Source organism: Phyllobates terribilis, unplaced genomic scaffold (genome assembly GCF_046119375.1).
Source record: "Phyllobates terribilis strain yellow unplaced genomic scaffold, ASM4611937v1 Scaffold_11__3_contigs__length_659146591, whole genome shotgun sequence".
Classification (NCBI taxonomy): domain Eukaryota; kingdom Metazoa; phylum Chordata; class Amphibia; order Anura; family Dendrobatidae; genus Phyllobates; species Phyllobates terribilis.
The window spans coordinates 622,511,650-622,533,018 of NW_027362771.1; the positions used below are offsets into that span (position 1 = coordinate 622,511,650).

The 21,369-nt window shown below is 45.1% G+C and overlaps 1 protein-coding gene across 1 annotated transcript in view; it reads left to right on the top strand.

Annotated features, from left to right (window-relative positions):
* Nucleotides 1-21,369, top strand: part of LOC141167414 (extracellular calcium-sensing receptor-like) — a 70,100-nt gene that overhangs the window by 1,934 nt on the left and 46,797 nt on the right. The window contains exons 3-4 of the mRNA XM_073654820.1: nt 2,023-2,841; nt 15,041-15,268. Coding sequence (XP_073510921.1) covers nt 2,023-2,841; nt 15,041-15,268 — 1,047 coding nt within the window. The remainder of the gene's footprint in view (nt 1-2,022; nt 2,842-15,040; nt 15,269-21,369) is intronic.

Genomic DNA, 21,369 nt, shown 5'->3' on the forward strand with positions numbered 1-21,369 from the left:
GGGTGCCGGGCAAGTTAAAAACGCTATTATCCTGCACATTAACCCCATATCCACAGGTTAATAGCATTTTTCTGGTGACAGGTTCCCTTAACGGAAAATAATGAATTACCAAACTTGAGGTTTATTCAGTTTAGAGAAAAGATATCTTGGAGTGCACTACTTAATATGTCCAAACTTATGAATAGACTGTAAACAGACATATCTACTGGTCTTTGTATATCTAGGCATGCAACCTGGAGAAGAGGACATCCAGTGCATCTAGAAGAAAGAAAATGTAATGAAGATCATAGGCAGGGATTCTTTACTGTACGAGCAGTAAGATTACGGAGTTCTCTGTACACATCATATTTTGATAATTGATTTGTTGAAGGAGTTCAAGAAGGGCCTGAAGGAATTTCTCAAAAGAGAGAGTATTATATGGTAGCAATTAGCGAATCTATTTGCAGAACCCTGTTCTAGTTGGGCGGGAACCTTGCAAACCACTTCCTAGTGTTAAGGCATCTGTGCAGGGTACAGAGCACAGACGCCATCTCACAAGTCCAGTTAATCATAAGCTGAACTTGGCATCCAAGAAGGTAAAGAAATGTGTGTCCATGGCAAGAGATCACTGATCTGTATCATGAACCAGATTGTACAAAGCGAATTGCTCATCTCAAACAGCAGTGTTCAGAAAAACATCCGGCACGTGCCCTTTATGGAACTGTCTCAGCTCAAAAAATCAGGAAAAGGTTTTTGTAAGAAGACTGACAAGGTGTCAATATTTTCATAAAGCTAACAAAGTTGGAGTTCCAGCAATTCCAACCTATATTCCAACAGTGTAAATCTATTGGAAGAGTAGAAGCCCAATGGTGGGCTGTATTTGCCAATCAATAATTGATTGTGAGAACCTTGTGCAGCAGAGAGTTCCTTAATGTCACTGCTCTAACAGTAAAGAATCTGCTTCTATGATGATGGATATTGCCTTTTTCCTCTAGTCCCAGTCATACAGTAAGTATGAATTAAACATTAAACAAAACTCCGTACAGTCTATTGAAATATTTGCAATTAGTTTTTAGGTTAAAATCACAATTGATAATTACTTTGGTTGCCCCCAATTCCAGCTCTGATATTTTATTTTTCTCAACAAAATTGTCCTAAAGTTGTTTGTATTGTGTTCATATATAATGTGCATCTAGGCATCTTTTGATGCATCTCCTGACCTCTTTTGCCTTAGCTGCAGTTGCCTGGCGTTGGCTGCAAAAGTTTGGTTTACTGTCCAACAGTGAAAGTCCCTGTCATTTCAAGTTTTTCAAAGTGTTTCATAGTATCAACCATATTTGTGAGTTTATTTTTCATATATGGATAGGGGAATGATAATTCCATCATTATGTCTAGCATAGTGTCAAGGCACCTTTGTAGGGTGATTTTCATTTTGAAAGGCAGTTACTCTTCAGCTTTGATGCTGAAATCCAAACCAACTACTAAACAATGGAGTTGTGCTGTTTGGTTGAGAATCACGCTATTTTGGCTTGTACTCAACTATTTGAGGAGAGCTGGAAAGAGTCATAGATATTATGGAGCTTATACATGGGTCTTCTAGAAGAGGATAAAAGGACTCTGCAGTGCAAAACATACATTCTATTCCCATGCCCAATGCAGGTAGCTATCTCCTCAGGAAAGAAAAAGTGACCAAGGAAGGAACAGAAAGAAAAATGAAAGTAAGGAATCAAAGAAAGGAAGGAAAAACAGATGAGAAAGTAATAAAAAAGGAAGTAATGGAAAACAGAAAAAAGTAAAAATAAAAAAGAGAGTGAGGGATACAAGGAAAGAAGGAAGGAAAAAGGGAAGGAGGGAAGAAAGAAAAAAAATAAGCAGTGAAGAAATCAAATAAAGTAAGGAAAGAGAGAAAAGGAAGTATTGAAAAAGGTTATGGAAGGAAGGAAAAAAAGAAAAACAGAGGGATGTAAAGATGGAAGGAAGGATCAAGAGAGATAAGAAATACAAGGAAGTAATTTTTTTTTACATTTGTTTTTTTTAAATCAGGTCGGCTACTATTCCACCAGTTCTGTCTTGAGTGACCGGAATACGTTTCCTTCCTTCTTCAGGACTGTTCCCAGTGATGCCTTCCAGTCTAAAGGGATTGCAAAGCTTGTGCTACACTTTAATTGGACATGGGTTGGGCTACTTGGAGTGGACAATGACTATGGACAACAGGGGATTCAGTTGGTCAAACAAGAGATTGTCCGAGCTGGAGCCTGTGTGGCCTTCACCGAGAATATTTTGACAAGCAGACAAGATCGGAATGCTCCTGAAATAATTAAAGTCATGAAAAAGTCAACAGCAAAAGTGGTCATTGCCTTCACTCCTGGGATCGATTTAGTCCCTATTTTGGCTGAAATGATAAAAGAGAATATCAGTGATAAAGTATTTGTGGCTAGTGAAGGATGGTCTGTGACTAATCTTCAAAAAATAGTGAGTTTTTCACATCTATTATTTGGCACAGTTGGCTTTGCTTTCTACAATGGACTAATGCCGGGATTTAAAGAATTCCTCAACAAGCTCCATCCAAACATGCCTTTACCAGGCAACTTAGTAGTGACATTTTGGGAAGAAGCCTTTAATTGTACATTTTCAACTGAGGGATACTTGGGTCCCCAAAGAAAGGTGTGCACAGGGGAAGAGAGGCTGGACAGAATACAGAATATTTACAATGATGTCTCCAATTTAAGGGTTGCATACAATATCTACACTGCAGTTCATGTTCTCGCCAAAGCTTTGGAAGATCTTAAAAAATGCAAGGAGATAGAAGGACCATTTCTTTATGGGAAATGTGCACAAATTCAAAATTTCTCTCCATGGCAGGTAAAATATAACATAATTCAAAATGAGCTACTTTGCTTTAATTCAAATAAGCCACAGATTAGCTCAAAATGACATATGAATTTACAGTATTTAGTGCAAATCAAATTGCTGGTAAAATACATTTATCATGATCTGAGGTCTCTCCAGCTGCCAAAGCATAATAAATTTATGGGTAAGAAATAAAATTATATTCACCCTGCCTCTCACTCGCCCTTGTACCGCACTTTCCAGGCCACACCTCCGTTGGCTAAAGCCTCCTCTCCTGGTCCTGTCTACTCTTCTGTCTTCACATGTACATGCATTGCACGTTATGATATTGCATGAAACAGGGCACAGGCGAGGATCTTTAGCACCTTGAAAGATTAGGGGAATTATTTTTATTATTATTATTTATTTTTATACAAAATCCAAATAAAAATTACAGAGAACAAACTAACAATGGTACAGAGGGGGAGAAGGCCCTGCTCTTGTGGGCTTATATTCTATTGGATAATGGGGAACAAGACAGTAGGTTGGGGGGGGTTGCAGCAGTTTTGGTGGCGGTGAGGTGGCAACAGGGTTATTGCAGGCTGTATGCTTCCTTGAAGAGATGTGTTTTCAATTTTGTCTGAAAGTTCCGAAACTAGTAATCGTACGTGTTGGGGCTAGGAATTTCACAGTATGGGGTATGTTCGGGAGAAGTCTTGGAGGCGATTAAGTGAGGAACGTTTAAGTGTGGAGGCGAGAAGAAGGTCTTGAGAGCACAGGGTATTACGTTTTGGAATGTAATGGGAGATAAGTTAAGAGATATACAGAGGAGACATATTATAGACGGCTTTGTAGGTCAATATTAATAGTTTTAGCTGGATACGTTGGGTAATTGGGAACCCATGGAGGGATTTTCAGAGGGGATAAGTGGAGGAATAGCGAGGCAAGAGGTGGATTAATCATGCAGCAGAGTTAAGGATGGACTGTAAAGGTGCAAGAGTTTTAGAACAAAGGCCACAAAGCAGGATATTGCAGTAGTTGAGGCTGGAGATGATGAGGGCATGCACTAATATGTTAGTATATTCAAGAATGAGTACACAAAAGATTCTGAAAATATTTTTGAGTTGGAGATGGCAAAAGGTGGAAAGAGCTTAGATGTGCGGTTTGAAGAACAAGGCAGAGTTGAGGGTTACTCCAAGTCAGCTGACTTGCGGTACAGGTGAAAGCGTGATATAATTTATTGTGAAACATAGATTAGGTAGGGAAGTTAAGTGAGAAAAAGGAAAAATTATGAGTTCTGTTTTGCCCACATTGAGCTTTAGGAAGCATGATGAGAAGGAGGATATGGCTTATAGACACTCAGGGAATTTGGACTGCAGAAAGGTGATCTCTGGGCCAGAGAGGTAGATTTAAGTATCATCAGCATATAGATGGTAGTGCAAGTCATGGGACTTTGAGTTGTCCAAGGCCAAAAGTATAAACTGAGAAGAGTAGGGGTCCCAGACCAGAGCCTTGAGGGACACCAACAGAGAGAGGGTAGGATGAGGAGGTAGCGGTGTAATGGGAGATGCTAAATGTGCGGTTCGAGAGGTATGAGGAGATCCAGGAGATTGCAAGGTCTTTGATGCCATGAGAAGAGAGAATTAGTAGATGGAGGGAGTGGTTGACTGTGTCGAAGGAAGAGGACTAGAGATGAGCGTTGTTCTACTCGAACTGTTCGCCAATCTCAAATTCGAGCTGTTTTGGGCGGTGTTCGAGCCGTTCGGCGAACACGAACAATTTGAGAAAAATTCGGCTGTTCGAGGTTATGTTCGATAACTGTTCGTGCACCAAAATCATAACTGGATTTTTTCTCAGTAATGATGAAAATTAATGTTAATACGCAGCTTGAGTGTACAGCGGGGTGGGGGGAGGGGCAGGGGATGGATCTCTGCAGGAACAATGAAGATCTCCATTTTTTTTTCTCTTTCCCGCATTTGCAGTGGGGAGGTGCAATCTGTCAGCCTATCAGCAGCGCACACACGGAGCGAAGTGCTTTTTTTCACACAAGCAAGGGCATGTGTCATTGGCAGTGTATGTCACATGTCCTTGCCCTATAAGACCAAGCCATTTTCCCCGTCGCCACCATTTTCTCACTGCTGCAGCTGCGTGTTAGACGGCACCGCTGTTGCTGTGTGCGCTATACCTTGTTAATTTCAAGCCAATTTTCGCACAAATCTACAGATAGCTTGGGAGTAGGGAATAGTTGTGATTGCAGTCCTTTTAAGGACTAGGTTACAGCATTTCCTACGACTTTTATCAGGCAGGTCTGTGCTCTTAAATAGATAGATTGTGGGAGTAAAGACTAATTGTAATTGGAGTCCTTTTCAGGACTAGGTTACATCAGTTCCTATCAGTTTTTGCCAGGCAGGTCTGTGCCAGTGCTGTGCAAGTTTTTTTCACAGCATTTGGCTGAATCTAGCAAAGCTAATCCTTTTTGGCCTATTGCAGAGTGTGTTAGTCAGTGGAGTAGCCTATCTGTGTTGCAAGATATACCACCTGTGTATAGAATACCAATTTTTTTACTGCACCTAGTGAAGTAAAATCTTTTGGGCATAGCATCATTCTATTAGTCCATCTATACTGACCTCCATCAGGTTGCAAATTGAATATAATTTTTTTCTGCATCTAGCTCTGAAAAAATATTGGGCTTCTAGCTGTGTGTGGCACTTGTTGTACTAGTCCATCTATACTGACCTCCATCAGGTTGCAAACTGCATATATTTTTTTCTTCATCTACCTCTGAAAAAATATTGGGCTTCTAGCTGTGTGTGGGACTTGTTCTATTAATCCATCTATACAGACCTCCATCAGGTTGCAAACTGAATATATTTTTTTCTGCATCTACCTCTGAAAAAATATTTGGCCTTCTAGCTGTGTGTGAGACTTGTTCTATTAGTCCATCTATACTGACCTCCATAAGGTTGCAAACTGAATATAATTTTTTTCTGCATCTACCTCTGAAAAAATATTTGGCCTTCTAGCTGTGTGTGGGACTTGTTCTATTAGTCCATCTATACTGACCTCCATAAGGTTGCAAACTGAATACAATTTTTTTCTGCATCTACCGCTGAAAAAATATGTGGCCTTCTAGCTGTGTGTGGGACTTGTTCTATTAGTCCATCTGTACTGACCTCCATCAGGTTGCAAATTGAATATAATTTTTTTCTGCATCTAGCTCTGAAAAAATATTGGGCTTCTAGCTGTGTGTGGGACTTGTTGTACTAGTCCATCTATACTGACCTCCATCAGGTTGCAAACTGCATATATTTTTTTCTTCATCTACCTCTGAAAAAATATTGGGCTTCTAGCTGTGTGTGGGACTTGTTCTATTAATCCATCTATACAGACCTCCATCAGGTTGCAAACTGAATATATTTTTTTCTGCATCTACCTCTGAAAAAATATTGGGCTTCTAGCTGTGTGTGGGACTTGTTGTATTAGTCCATCTATACTGACCTCCATAAGGTTGCAAACTGAATATAATTTTTTTCTGCATCTACCTCTGAAAAAATATTTGGCCTTCTAGCTGTGTGTGGGACTTGTTGTATTAGTCCATCTATACAGACCTCCATCAGGTTGCAAATTGAATATAATTTTTTTCTGCATCTAACCCAGCCAATAGTTTTGACCTAATACCACAGTTTGGCCACTCAGCTCTGCTCGGTTCCCATCCATTGTTTTTTTGTGCAAACAACTCCAGAGTTGTGAATTAGTTAACCACCAAAATGAGTGGAAAAAGGCTTGCTGCTGGTGGAAAGGGGAATAGGCGTGTTGGGAAGGGGAAAAAAGGTTGTGTCCGTGGGGTAGGTGTTAAAGCAACAGTAACATCTGCAGAAGAAAGACCATCTTCCAGCCAAACTAAAATGTCTACTTCTTTTAGCGGACAATGTGATAAGATCCCTTTCTTATGGCCACGCCAATCGCTACAAATTCCAGATGAGGCACAAAAACAGCAGGTGCTTCAACGGATATCAAGTGCTCCTTTAAGTGGGCTCTGCTCCACATCAACTTCAACATCACAAATACTCCAGTCCTCAAAGGTGTCACCCCAATCGCACTTGCTTCCTCACAGCTCCCAAATCTCCAGCTGCCCGTCTGAGTATGAGGTAGAACAGATGGTTGAGTCTGCAGAGCTGTTTACTCATACTATAGCCTGGGAATCAGAGGTCGACTCCAGCGCTTCTGTGAATCCAGACGAGGAAATGATCTGCACTGATGCCCAGAATCTTTATGAGTCGGATCCAGGACCAGACGCAGAAGGTTCTGACCATAATGTAGACCCTCATTCTCAAACTGTAACTCCTGTTGGTGGAGACAATGAGGAAGACGATGATAAGACTCAAATACCTGATTGGAGCGACAACTTTAGTTTTTTGTCAGGGCAGGAACAGGTTGGCTCTGAGGACAACGGGTGTGATAACGCACAGGGTGATGATGATGAGGTTGGAGATCCCACTTACTGTCAACCCACAGTCAGCCAAGAGATGAGGTCAGCAGAGGAGGTGGAGGAAGATGCTAGTGACGACGAGGTCAGGTTGCGCCTTCCTGGACAGAGACGTAGTACTGGAAGCACGTCAACAACTGCATCCTCAAACACAACTCTGCCTCTCACCACAAGTCGTGGTGGCTCTTCAGGTCGCATGGGTGCTAAGCCTTGCATAGCCTGGGCATTTTTTCAGATCGATAAAGATGACCCAACTCATGTTATCTGTAACATTTGTCAGCAAAAGCTAAGTAGAGGCCAAAAAATACATAGTTTGAGTACTTCATGCATGAACCGGCACATGGATATGAAGCATAAGTTGCAGTGGGAAGCTCAGTGTGCTACAATGCGGCCTAGCCGGCCGGGCCAACCACCGTCTGCCATATCTTGTGCATCCGCGGCCTCTTCATCATCTGTGACTGGGGGGACAGCAGTCACACCTGTTTTGGGGCGCAGACCTGCCACCTCTTTACCCGCAACAGCCAGCGTGATTGGCAGGTCATCATTTTCTTTGGAGGTGGTAACACCAGCTGGTGTTGAGCGCTGTCCGACATCGATAGCACCACCTTTGGATCAAGGCAACCTAACATGTCCGCCTGCATCTTCCTCACAGACAGGCAGTTTGCCGGGGACACCCTTATCAACCCCGTCTAAGCACAATAGCCAGCCCTCGGTCCCTCAGATGTGGACAAGTAAAAGACAATTTCCTCCTAGCCATGAGAAATCTAAGAGGTTGAATTTCACCATCTGCAAGCTCTTGGCTACAGAAATGCTGCCTTTCCACCTGGTGGACACAGAGGATTTTCGAGACCTTATGTCCGTCACAGTGCCCCAGTACCAGATGCCCAGTCGGCACTACTTCTCAAAGAAAGGTGTGCCTGCGCTCCACCAGCATGTCGCACACAACATCACCGCTTCTTTGAGAAACTCTGTGTGTGACAGGGTGCATTTCACCACAGACACTTGGACGAGTAGGCATGGACAGGGGCGTTGCATGTCGCTGACTGGGCACTGGGTAACTATGGTGACAGCAGGACAAGGGGCTGCTGTCCAAGTCTTGCCGTCCCCACGAGTTGTGCGTCAATCCTCTTTATGTCAAATTTCCTCCACTGCTTCTGCCTCCTCAACCTCCTCTCGGTCTTCCACCTGCACCCAAAGCCTGTCTGGTCATGCCACAAGCTTTCTAACTGTGCAGAAGGGATCCTGCACACCTCCTTACTATGCTGGCAGTAGGGCTCAACGTCATCAGGCGGTTTTTACATTGAAATGTCTGGGAAATGTGAGTCACACAGCTGAGGAGTTGTGGTCAGCTCTGGAGAACCAATTTCATGAATGGTTGTCTCCACTGGACCTGAAACCAGGGAAGGCCGTGTGCGACAATGCTGCAAACCTGGGTGCGGCCCTTCGCCGGGGCAATGTCACACACGTGCCTTGTATGGCTCACGTGTTGAACCTGGTTGTCCAGCAATTTTTAGCCCACTATCCCAGACTAGATGGCCTTCTGCAGAGGGCACGGTCGCTGTGTGCTCACTTCCGCTGTTCGCATCCCGCAGCTCAGCGACTTACATCTCTACAGAAGTCGTTGGGCCTGCCACTTCACCGGCTAAAATGCGATGTGCCTACCCGGTGGAATTCAACTCTGCACATGTTGCAGCGACTGTGGCAGCACCGACAAGCCCTGGTGCAATACGTTCTGACGTATAGCCTGGGCCAACGAGATTCAGAGGTGGGGCAAATCACGCTGGAGGAGTGGTCTAAGATCAGGGACCTATGCACCCTTCTGCACAGTTTTGAAATGGCGACGAAGATGTTTAGTGCTGACGATGCCATTATCAGCATGACTATTCCGGTGATTTACATGCTGGAGCACATGTTAAACAGAATTCGGAGTCAGGTGGTGGCACAAGAGGAGGTGGAGGAAGTAGAGGAGGAGGAGTTGTATGCGGAAGGGCTAACATCTGCAAGGTCCAGACGGTCGGCAGCACCAAGGCGGCAGGCATGTGAGGGTGGGGGAGATGGTTTTACCAGGGCACATGGTAGCAGCCAAACTAGTGAGGAAGGTGCAGGAGCCCAGGAAGAAGTGGAGGACGAACTGATGGAAGACTCATCAGATGAGGGAGACCTTGATCACATTTCTGTTGTGCGAGGTTGGGGGGAGAGGACAGAGGAAGGAAGCATGATTGTTACCTCGCCACCAACACAACAGGGACTTGGTGCTCCTGGATGCGCAACACATATGAGTGCCTTCTTGCTGCACTACCTGCAACATGACCCTCGAATTGTGAGAATTAGAAATAATCCTGACTACTGGGTTGCCACACTGTTAGTTCCCCGGTACAAAAGTAAATTTGCAGAAATTATTCCTGCCATAGAAAGGGATGCACGCATGCAGGAGTATCAGCAGAGACTGTTGCAGAATCTTACATGTGCTTTTCCACAAAATACCAGTGGTGCACGTAGTGAATCTCACAGTTCCAACTTGCCAACCGTGGGACCGTCAAGTGTTCAGCACTCAAACCGTAACAGAACCACAGTATCTGCTGGTAACATCAAATTTGCGGAATCATTTCACCACTTTTTTAGCCCATCCTTTGCAAGGCCACAGGAGACAAGAAGTCTGACACATAGTCAACGCCTAGAGACGATGGTACAGGAGTATCTCCAAGTAAACATTGAAGCCATGACTGTGTCACTGGACCCTTGCTCTTTTTGAGCTTCCAATCTGGATAAATGGCCGGAGCTAGCCACTTACGCCTTGGAGATCTTGTCATGCCCCGCAGCCAGCGTTCTGTCTGAACGTGTGTTCAGCGCTGCTGGTGGTGTGCTGACAGATAAGCGCATGCGGCTCTCCACTGATAATGTAGACAGACTCACGTTCATAAAGATGAACAAATCATGGATCCGAAACGACTTTTCTACCCCTGTGTCATCCTGGGGAGAGTAAAAGCTTGATGATTGGTTAAAATCACCTTACCAACCGTTTTAAGCTTTCAAATTACTTATCATGTTTATCTGTATCTTGGCTGGAAAATAATTTGGGCTTTGTAGCAGTGTGCAGCACTGATTCTATTAGGCCATCTATAATAAGCTCCACCAGATTTAAAATTACTAATTATGTTTATCTGTATCTTGACTGGAAAATAATTTGGGCTTTGTAGCAGTGTGCAGCACTGATCCTATTAGGCCATCTATACTAAAGCTTCACCAGATTTAACATTAATAATAATTTTTAGCTGCATCTAGCCCGGAAAATAATTTTGGGGCTCCGAGATGCGCAAGACACATAAGTGCCTTCTTGCTGCACTACCTGCAGCATGACCCTCATATTGTCAGAATTCGAAGTAATCATGACTACTGGGCTGCCACACTCTTAGATCCCCCAAACTTTTCGATCAACCTTTTCATTTTAATAAAGACCAAAAAAATGGTCATTTTTGAAATTATAAGCATTAGCAGGTTGTTAGAAACTGAAATCAAACAGTTTTCAACTCAAAACTTTATTCTAGGTGATGTTACATTTTCACATAGGACCCCTTGTTCGAAAGGAGCTTCTGAACTCTCTCGTCCATTGAATTTGTCAGGTTTTGGATGGTTTCTGCTTCAATTGTTTTGCATGAGGACAGAATACCCTCCCAGAGCTGTTGCTTAGATGTGAACTGCCTCCCGCCATCATAGACACTCCTTTTAATGATGCTCCAAAGGTTCTGAATGGGGTAGAGGTCAGGGGAGCATGGGGGTCACACCATAAGTTTGTCCCCTTTTATGCCCATATCAGCCAGAGATGCAGATGTTTTATGTGCAGCATGTCATGGTGCATTATCATGCAGAAAAATGATCTTGCTGTGAAATACACGGTTCTTCTTCTTGAACCATGGCAGGAAGTGCTGTTTGAGAAAATCCACATACATTATGGAGTTCATCTTTAGCGCCTTCAGGGATCCTAAAGGGGCCGACAATCTCTCTCCCCATGATTCCAGCCCAAAACATTACTCCACCTCCTCCTTGTTGGCGCTGTAGCCGTGTTTGCGTGGGGTGTCCATCAACCAGCCATCCTCCACTCCATCCATCTGGACCATCGAGCGCTGCACGGCACTCATCCGTGAACAAAACAGTTTTGAAATCAGTCTTCATGTAATGTTTGGCCCACTGGAGCCGTTTCTGCTTGTGTGAAGTGGATAGAGGAGGTCGACAGGATGGCGTATGCACAGCTGCAAACCTCTGAAGGACCCTGCATCTTGTTGTTCGGGGGACGTTGGAGGCACAAGCAGCTTCAAAAACTTGTCTGCTGCTATGACAAGGCTTTTTTGCTGCTGCTCTTTCAACCTGACGTAATTGCCTGTAGGAAAGAGTCCTCAATTTGCCCTTATCAGCACGCACACGTGTGTACTGTGAATCAGCTACATACTTCTTGATTGCCAAGACACTTCATCCTGATCATCGCAAAATGTTGATTGTAGTCATGCCTTGACCTAAACACTCCACAATTTGTTGCTTCTCAGCAGCCGACACATCCTTTTTCTTTCCCATTTTGGCAGAAAATGTAGGCTGCTTAATAATGTGAGACAGCCTTCTTAAGTAGTCTTGCCTTTCATTGGACACAGCTGCCAAACTAATTAGCACAGGTGTCTTCAATTGCTTACAGTGATATAAAGAGCCCTGACACACATCACCATCAATGAGTTTAACTGACAAACAAACAAATTCTTCCCTTATCACTCCTAAACACTTTTTGCATAATAATTTGGAACGCAGTGTACATGTGCTTTTCCACAAAACACCAGTGGTTCACGTAGTGAATCTTACAGTTCTAACTTGCCAACCGTGGTCTGTATGGAGTTGTTCAATAAAGGGCCCAAAATTAAGATAACATAGATGGGAGAGGTCTCTATGAATAGGAATTCCTAAGTATTTGATACCCTGTGAGGGCCAGGCAAAGGGAAAGTTGGACTGGATGGAATCCTATATGGATTTGGGGAGGGAGACATCGAGGGCCTCAGACTTCGCTGCATTGATTTTAAAATTTGACCATGTAACAAAGTGATCTATTTCAGCCATAACAGCATGGATGGATATATGTGATTGAGTGATATATACTAGGACATCATCAGCAAATAGAGAGCACTTGTACTCGGTGCCTCCCACCTCAATCCACCTAATATTGGGGTTATGGCGAATTGATGAGAGCAGGTGCTCCGTCACTAGGATGTATAAGAGAGGGGACAGAGGACATCCCTGCCTTGTCCCATTGGTGATTGTGAAAGGTGATGAAAATGTTCTGACGCACCCCCTGGGCCTTGGGACACCCGGAGCCGGACCCTTTTTGGTGGATGCTGTTGGTTGTAGTCTTCGTGGCGGCGACCCGGTTCCGTGGCTCAGGGTGTTCAAACCAGTGGCGGAACTATTTATGTGGTTTTGATGTTTAAATGTCCGACTACGCCACCAGTGGATTGCGGTCAGAGTGAACCGCCGCTACAGGGCAGACCGCTGAGGCTGGTGTTGTGGGTGCAGCAGAGCGTAGCATAACTCCCCAAGGGAGGAGTATAGCCTCAGGGCAGTGTATGCGGAGGATGGGGGTGATGGTGCAGGGCAGCAGCAGTAACGACACGGAGTCAGTGATGCAGTTCAGGGCCTTTACTCACATTTCTTATTATCCAGACCACGTCTGCAGGTAACGGCTGCCCACGTCGTACTGTGCTCACCAGGTGAGGGGCTCAGACAACTCCCAGATAACAATGGAGCGCTTTACAGGACCCCCTTTGTGTGTCCTTTGTCTGGCCTTTCTTACCAACCCTTCTGTCCGGCTGCCTCGGGCCTCCTCTTAGTAAACTTGGCGCCAGTTTCCCTGACCCTATGTGGTGCCTTCCTAACGGGTGTAGCGAGGTTCTGCGCCACATAAAATGTCAGAGCCTCCGGTTTCTAGCTGAGGGTCGTTTCCTGCCTCCACTAGTTCGGGGACCGGTCTCCCCCTTTGGCCTGACCCCTCCACGCAGGTGGATTCGGGCGTGCGGTGGCGACTCGCCCGTCCACACCCCTGGGATCCCTTCATTCCTCGTTCCTGGAGCCTTCTCCGCTCCTCTTCCTTCCTTCTCCCTCTTGCAGGCCTGGGCCTCTGTTACTAGGCCCGCCTCCGGAGCAGAGCTCATGCAGAGCCCCTGCTCCCTGCCACTTCTGCTCAGACTTCTCTGCACTGAACTAAGATGGTGCCCACCTTTTATACTCCCTTCTCAATGCAGCCAGGAACTGCTTCCTCCCTGCTCCTGCACTACAGGGTTCCCCTTCCTCAGTGTTCCCTCCCCCCACTCCAGCCAGGGACAGGGACTGTCGTGCCCATCTCAGGGGCATATTGGTCGCCCTGCCCCACGGCAATGTGGTGTAATGCATGCAGGTGTCGGGTCCTGATCCACACTCCATCCTTACCTGAGAGTGAGATATCACACCTCTGGGTGAGGTGCAATACATCTGTAGCAACCGAGCCCTCAGGGTGCTACAGTTTCATTTATCTTCAGCCTAGGTGACGTATTGTGATACAGGGCCGTGATTTTGGCTATAAAAGAGTCCCCTAGACCCCTACCCCAAGCTTTTTAAGAGAATCATATATGGCGTGCCAGGAGACTCTATGGAATGCTTTCTCAGCATCCAACGAGAGTATCTACTTACAAATTTTTAACTGCATCTAGCCCAGGAAATACTTTGTGCCTAGTAGCAGTGTCTGCTAGTCAGCGGATTATCCCGGCTGTTAAGCAAGCTACACCACCTGTAGTTTGGACACTTAATTTTTTCAAAGGAAATGCTTCGGGACCACGGGATACTCAGTGAAGAGCATCAGGAGGCACCCCAAGGCATAGGGGCTGGGACTGGCAGTAGGATGCCTTGCGGTGGACAGCCGAGCTCGATCCTTATAAAAGATTTTTAACTGCAGCAGCTTTAGTGGACGCTACTGGAGCTGGAATTACGCGGCTGCTGGCATGAGACTTGCCCTCCAATAGATCCTTGTAAATGGATTTAAAGTGTATTCATTCAAATTAGAGAGACAATTTAAATTAAAAAACTTAGAGCTGCCTCCACCACAGGGGGGCTCGCTCGACCCACCAGCGGACAGGCACCAGTATTGGGAGAGGGGGGCTGGCCGTCAGGGTTCACCGCGGCTCTGGCACAAACCCGGCGACACAGAGGTGGCACGGGCAGGAGCGGACTGAACGTGTCGGCTTCTCACTTTTTGGATTTTAGAAGGGCATGACATGCCTATATCTGTGTCTCCCCCTCCTTTTACTCCTCCACCTCTTATCTTTTCTCATGACTTTATGTACTTGTCACTTTTCCATGTGTTAGTTGTGTCTTCTGAGCAGTTTGTCAGCTTTTGGACACCTTTGAAGGTGTTTTCTATGTGTTTCTATGTGTTTTTGTTTGCCTGCCATTGGTTTTAACGGTGTTCGAAGGTGTTCGACGAACAGTTCGACGAACAGTTCGGCGAACACACGGGTGTTCGACGAACCGAACCGAACTCGAACACTACGGGGGTGGCTCAACACTAAAGAGGACAGCTCTAGAAGGAGTAGTATAGATGCTCCATAACATCAATAATTCCTTCTTTTACTGCTTTTGTGGGAAAGTAATAGAAGATTTTGGAAAAAGGCAATTAGCTATTATGTAATTTTAGTACATTATATTACTTAAGGTTCATGTTGGAATTGTTTTTTTTTACAATAGATACTGCACTATATGAAAAAGGTAAGAGTCTCTTTAAGTGATGAGAGAGAACTATACTTTGATGAAACTGGAGATCCGCCTGCTGTCTATGATATTATTAATTGGCAACTAAGTTCAAGCAATGCCATACATCATGTCAAAGTTGGGAGTTACGATACCAGAGCCTCTGTTGGGCAACAGTTTGCCATGAACTCAAGTCTCATGTTTTGGGCTACTGAAGACAACAAGGTATGATGCCCCACATGTAAAACTCCAGATGAAGTTGGATGGTCTTTCATTGTTTGAATTGATATCTTGGGGTTCATCTTTTTTTTGCTGCAATCTACAGAAAACAGTCCAGAAAATAGTGATGGCTAGTGACGAGCGAGCATGCTCACTACTACTAGGCACTCGCTCGAGCATCTGCTCTAGTTGCTCTGCGCTCCTCGAGTATTTCTGGGATGCTTGGGCGGGAGCTTGAGTCCCCTCCTCGCATATTTGGTGCTCTTTAGAGAACCAATGAACATGCAGGGATTGCCTGCCACTCACTGTAATGCCGTAGCCATCTGGGTTGTGGCATTACAGTGATTAAATGGCCACATAGCGTATATAAGACCTGGTGACCCTATACTCATCATAGTGTACCCCAAAACAGGCAGAGTAGGGAGAGCTGCTGCTGAGTGAGGGATAGATTTGCTTGTTTATTAGTGAGTATAGATATTCCACAACATATATATATATATCCATCTGAACTAACAGTCCTTCTGAGGACTAATTCAGTGGTGATAGCAGGAGTTAGGCAGGCAGAGATTGTAGACACTATACAGCACAATAGTGTCAATTGCACATTCTGTGTGCTGTTGCTGCTTGTTACAGATATTCATTGGACTAGATATCAGGGCTAATTTTTTTTTTGCTCTTAATCCTGATTATTTCTTTAATTAGCAATACGGTCCAACATTTTACTGCTCCATTTGCTTGTTAGCACTGCAGAATACAGCCAGATCTTTTCCATCATCAGATGTGATACCATATTACTGTAGGGGCCATGTAAAATATTCTACTCCATTTACAGTTTGGCAGCAGTGTGGTAGTGAACCTATTAACACGTAATCGCTAAGCAATACTAAACTAGAAGGGCAGTGCTTAAAACCATGGGCATCGCGTCACACGTATCAGATATTACTGCGGTACAAATCCAGAAATTTGTAGGAGACATGTAAAATATTCTACTCCATTTACAGTTTGGAAGCAGTGTGGTAGTGAACCTATTCACACGTGGTGGCTGTGCAATACTAAACTAGAAGGACAGTGCTTAAAACTGTGGGTGTCCCGTCACACGTATCAGATATTACTGTGATACAAATCCAGAAATTTGTAGGAGACATGTAAAATACTCTACTCCATTTACAGTTTGGCAGCAGTGTGGTAGTGAACCTATTCAAACGTGGTGGCTGAGCAATACTAAACTAGAAGGACAGTGCTTAAAACCGTGGGTGTCCCGTCACACGCATCAGATATTACTATGATACAAATCCAGAAATTTTTAGGAGATGTGTAAAATATTCTACTCCATTTACAGTTTGGCAGCAGTGTGGTAGTGAACCTATTCACACGTGGTCACTGAACAATACTAAACTAGTAGGGCAGTGATTAAAACCGTGGAGATCCCGTCACACATATAAGATATTACTGGGGTACAAATCCAGTAATTTGTAGGGGACGTTCAAGATGTTATACTCCATTTAAAATGGGCAAGGCACAAGGCAAGGGACAGTGGACATGACTGTAATAGTGCATGCAGAGGCCGAGGTCGTGGGCAAGCTGAAATTGTGCCACAACAAGCACTCATATCATGTTGCCCTACGTTCCTGTCCCAATTTCTAGGGGGCCGCAGCACACCAGTATTAAACCCAGAGCAGTGTCAAAAGGTTGTTGATTGGATAGAAAATAATGCTTCCAGTCACTTTACCACCACCACCAGGGAGTCTTCCACATGGTCAAGTCTCAGTAGCCGTGAGTCTGGACCACATATTCCTCACCCTGATCCTCCTTCCTTCCACCATGCCGAGTGCCCCGAGACAACTGATCTCACACTTGGACACTCTGAAGAGCTGTTTACATTTCCATTTATACTTTCTGGCCTCTAGCTCGGTCCACTTCAAGCGGGGCAACAGAAGTTGATGATAAGACACAATTGTCAGAAAGTTAGGAGGAGGAAAGGGATGCAGAAGTGGAAGACGAGGTGGTGGACAATGAAGTCACTGACCCAACCAGGCAAGGTGACATGCAGAGTGAGGACAGCAGCACACAGGGGGAGTTAGGCATAGCACCACAACAGGCAGGAACAAACAGTGTGGTAGCTACAGAAACAAGGTGGGCAACTGTACACGAATACCACCAATGCCAGCACCAACACCAACAAGATGGAAGTTGCCAGAACAACTGTTAGGTCTTCCCGAGTCTGGTTGCTTTTTAAAGACTGCCCAGATAACCCCAAAAAGGCCAATTGCAACATCTGCCAGGCCAGCATCAGCGGGGGCAGTCAAACTACCAGCCTGACCACCACCAGCATGCTCAGGCACATGACAGCAAAGCACCTGAGTAGGTGGGCCGAACGCCAGGGTCCTGAAACAGTGTCTGCGGGTGACACCACTGCCTGTTCCACTGTTGTGCGTGCATGCCAATCCCTGTCCATGGCGCAGGCGAACATGCCTCCCACCCTGCATCTGTCGTTGCACACTTGCAACTACCATCATCATCAACCACGTCCACGTCCTTGTCCCAGCGCAGCGTTCAGTTGTCCCTACCCCAGTCATTGGAATGCAAGTGCAAATATGCAGCCAACCATCCACAGGCCACACCACTAAACTCCCACATTTCAAGAATGCTTGCACTTGAAATGATGTCTTTTAGGCTAGTGGAGATGGAATCTTTCCGCAACCTGATGGCGGTGGCAGTCCCTCGATACTTGACCCCAGCCGCCAATATTTCTCCCAGTGTGCTGTATCCGCATTACACTAGCATGTGTCCCAGAATATTAGCCGTGCCCTCAACAACACAGTTACTGCGAAATTCCATCTAACCATGGACGCATTGACAAGTGCTTGTGGGCAGGGACAGTACATCTCACTGACTGCCCACTGGGTAAATATAGTGGAAGCCGGGACCCAGTCAGACCCTGGGATGGAACACGTCCTCCCGACACCGAGGATTGCGGGCCCTGGGTCAATCAGGGTTGCCCCCATAATCCACAGCTCCTGAACCTCCTCCTCTTCATCCTCCATCTCCAAAATGTCCACATCAGTCGGAAACTGGAAGAACTACAGCATGGCCTTAACCAAGCGGCAACAGGCTGTGCTGAAGCTAATATGCTTAGGTAACAAACCGCACACAGCTGAAGAGTTGTGGACAGCTCTAAAAGACCAGACAGATCTGTGGCTGTTACCGCTGAACCTACAGCCAGGCATGGTCATGTGTGACAATGACCGGAACCTGGTGGCAGCTCTGAAGAGAGGCGAGCTCACACACATACCATGCCTGGCCCATGTGCTCAACCTAGTGGTTGAGGTTTCTCAAAACGTACTCAGATCTGCCTGATCTGCTTGTCAAAGTACGCCGCGTGTATGCCCATTTTGGAAAATCAGCTACAACTTTCGCCGCCCTTGACGTGCTTCAGCAGCGTTTGCAGCTTTCTGCTCACCAACTGGTGTGCAATGTTTCCACGCATTAGAACTCAACCTTGCAGATGTTGGGAAGGATTTGTGAGCAACATAGGGCAGTTGTTAAGTACCAGATTCAAAACGTCCATTGGTATTCAGGTAAGTCTCCACACATAAGAGCTTAGGAGTGGGCATGGATATTCAGACATCTGTGCCGTCCTCCAAAACTTTGAGGACTCCACCAAGATGGTGAGCGGCAATGACGCCATAATTAGCATCACCATCCCATTTCTCTGTGTACTGAAATGCTCGCTGCTCACAGTTAAACAAGAGGTATTGCAGGCAGATCACAATGAGATGGAGCAAGGAACCATACGGGGTGATTCCACACAGCCCCGCCTCATCTCATCCCAACATGGATTGGGAGACAATGAGGAAGAGGAGGAGGAAGAACAGGAGCTAGTATCCTGCACTATAGATATTACTACCCACACAACTGTCATACCGTCTAATCAGCGTGGATGGCCTCAGGAGATGGAGGCGGAAGAAGAGGAGGAGAGCATGGTCAGTCGTCCTCTTAGTGAGGACACAGAAGTCTTGCATCTTTGCAGCCTGGCGCAAATGGCTGAGTTTATGTTACGCTGCTTTTCCCGTGACCCTCACGTTGTCCAAATTTTCGGTGACAATCATTACTGGTTGGTGACATTTCTAGACCCATACTACAAGGATAACTTTCTATCTCTCATTCTTGCGGCAGAGAGGTCTACTAAAATGATTCAGTACCAGAAGGCCCTTGTTGCGGAATTATTTAAAAAATTCCCATCTGAAAACGCTGGTGGCAGAGGTCATAGTTCTTTGGACAAACAAGGAGTACAGGCAAATGAGACACAATGCAATGCAGCAGAGGTAGGGGAACACTGTCAAAGTTCTGGGACAGCGTTCTCAGACCCTCCCATCGCACCGGACCTGAGGCGTGGGGAACTCTCACAAAGAGTGCAAAGTTTCAGAAGATGTGAGGGAGTACCATGCCGACCGTACCAGCATCCTCCGTGATTCCTCTGTGCCTTATAATTATTGGGGATCCAAGCTGGGCACGTGGCATGAACTGGCTCTCTACGCCTTGGAGGTCCTAGCGTTTTGTCAGAGAGGGTTTTTAGTGCTGCCGGGAGCATTATAACTGAAAATGCTGACAGGCTGACTCTTATAAAAATGAACAAGAGCAGGATTGAGCCAGACTTCTCAACTCCACCGGATGATAGCAGCGGAACATAAAGTCAAATCCAGTGGCTTTTTTTTTTTAGGTCTATTCCCATGCACCTCTTTTCACCCAGACATGGGTATTCGCTTCCTGCTTTTGTGTTGTCCTCCTCCTTCTCTTTCTCCTCATCCTCCACCACCATATAACCATGGTGACCGTGATGCAACACCCACATAATTTTTTTTTAATGGTGTTTATGATGCCGTAGGAATTTTTTTTAGAGGCCTACCTCTAACATTCTGTATGATATACAGCAGGTTCATTTATTCCCTCCAGAGGTTAATGTTTTTCAGCCCATGCAATTTTTTGAATGAGGACCTTCTCTACATCTCTTCAAAGGGGTATTGGTGTGCGTCCATTTTTTTGCCAGCCCTTGCATTCACTGAATGGGCATTACCACTATAGTAGACCCACTCCTTTATAATGGCAACATTTCTTTTACTAAGGCCCTCCTCTATGTCTCTTCAAAGATGTATTGGGATGCATTAACATTTTTGGCAGCCCCTACATTCACTGCATAGGCAATAACAGTATAGGAGACCCCCTCTTTTATAATAGGATTTTTTTAACTGAAGCCCTCCTCTATGTGTCTTCAAAGAAGTATTGCAGTGTGTTCTAATTTTTGGCTGCCCTTGCATTCACTGCATAGGCAATAACAGTATAGGAGACCCTTTATAATAGGAAAATGTTTTTAACCGAAGCCCTCCTCTATGTCTCTTCAAAGGGGTATTGGGATGCATCCAAATTTTTGACATCCCTTGCATTCAATGCATAGGCAATAACAGTATAGGATACCCACTTTCTAATAATGGGAATTTTTTTTATTTAGGCCCTCCTCTATGTCTCTTCAAAGGGGTATTGGAGTGCATCCTAATTTTTGGCAGCCATTGCAGTCACTGCATACGCAATACCAGTATAGGATACCAGCTCCTTTATAATGGGAACATTTTTTTCTACTGAGGCCCTCCTATATGTCTCTTCAAAGGGGTATTGGGGTGCGTCCTAATTTTTGGCAGCCTTTGCAGTCACTACACTACCAATAACAATACAACAGACCCGCTCTTTTATAATGCAAACATTATTTTTACTGAGGCCCTTTTCTATGTGTCTTTAAATTGGTATTGGAGTTTTTCCAAAATTTAGGCAGCCGTTGCAGTCACTGCATATGCAATAACTGTATAGCAGAACCGCTCCTTTATAATGGGAAAATTTTGTTACTGAGGCCCTCCTCTATGTATCTTTAAATTGGTATTGGAGTTTTTCCAAAATTTGGGCAGCCATTGCAGTCACTGCATATGCAATAACTGTATAGCAGAACCACTTCTTTATAATGGAATCATTTTGTTACTGAGGCCCTCCTCTATGTGTCTTTAAATTGGTATTGTGGCTTTTCCAAAATTTAGGCAGCCGTTGCAGTCACTGCATATGCA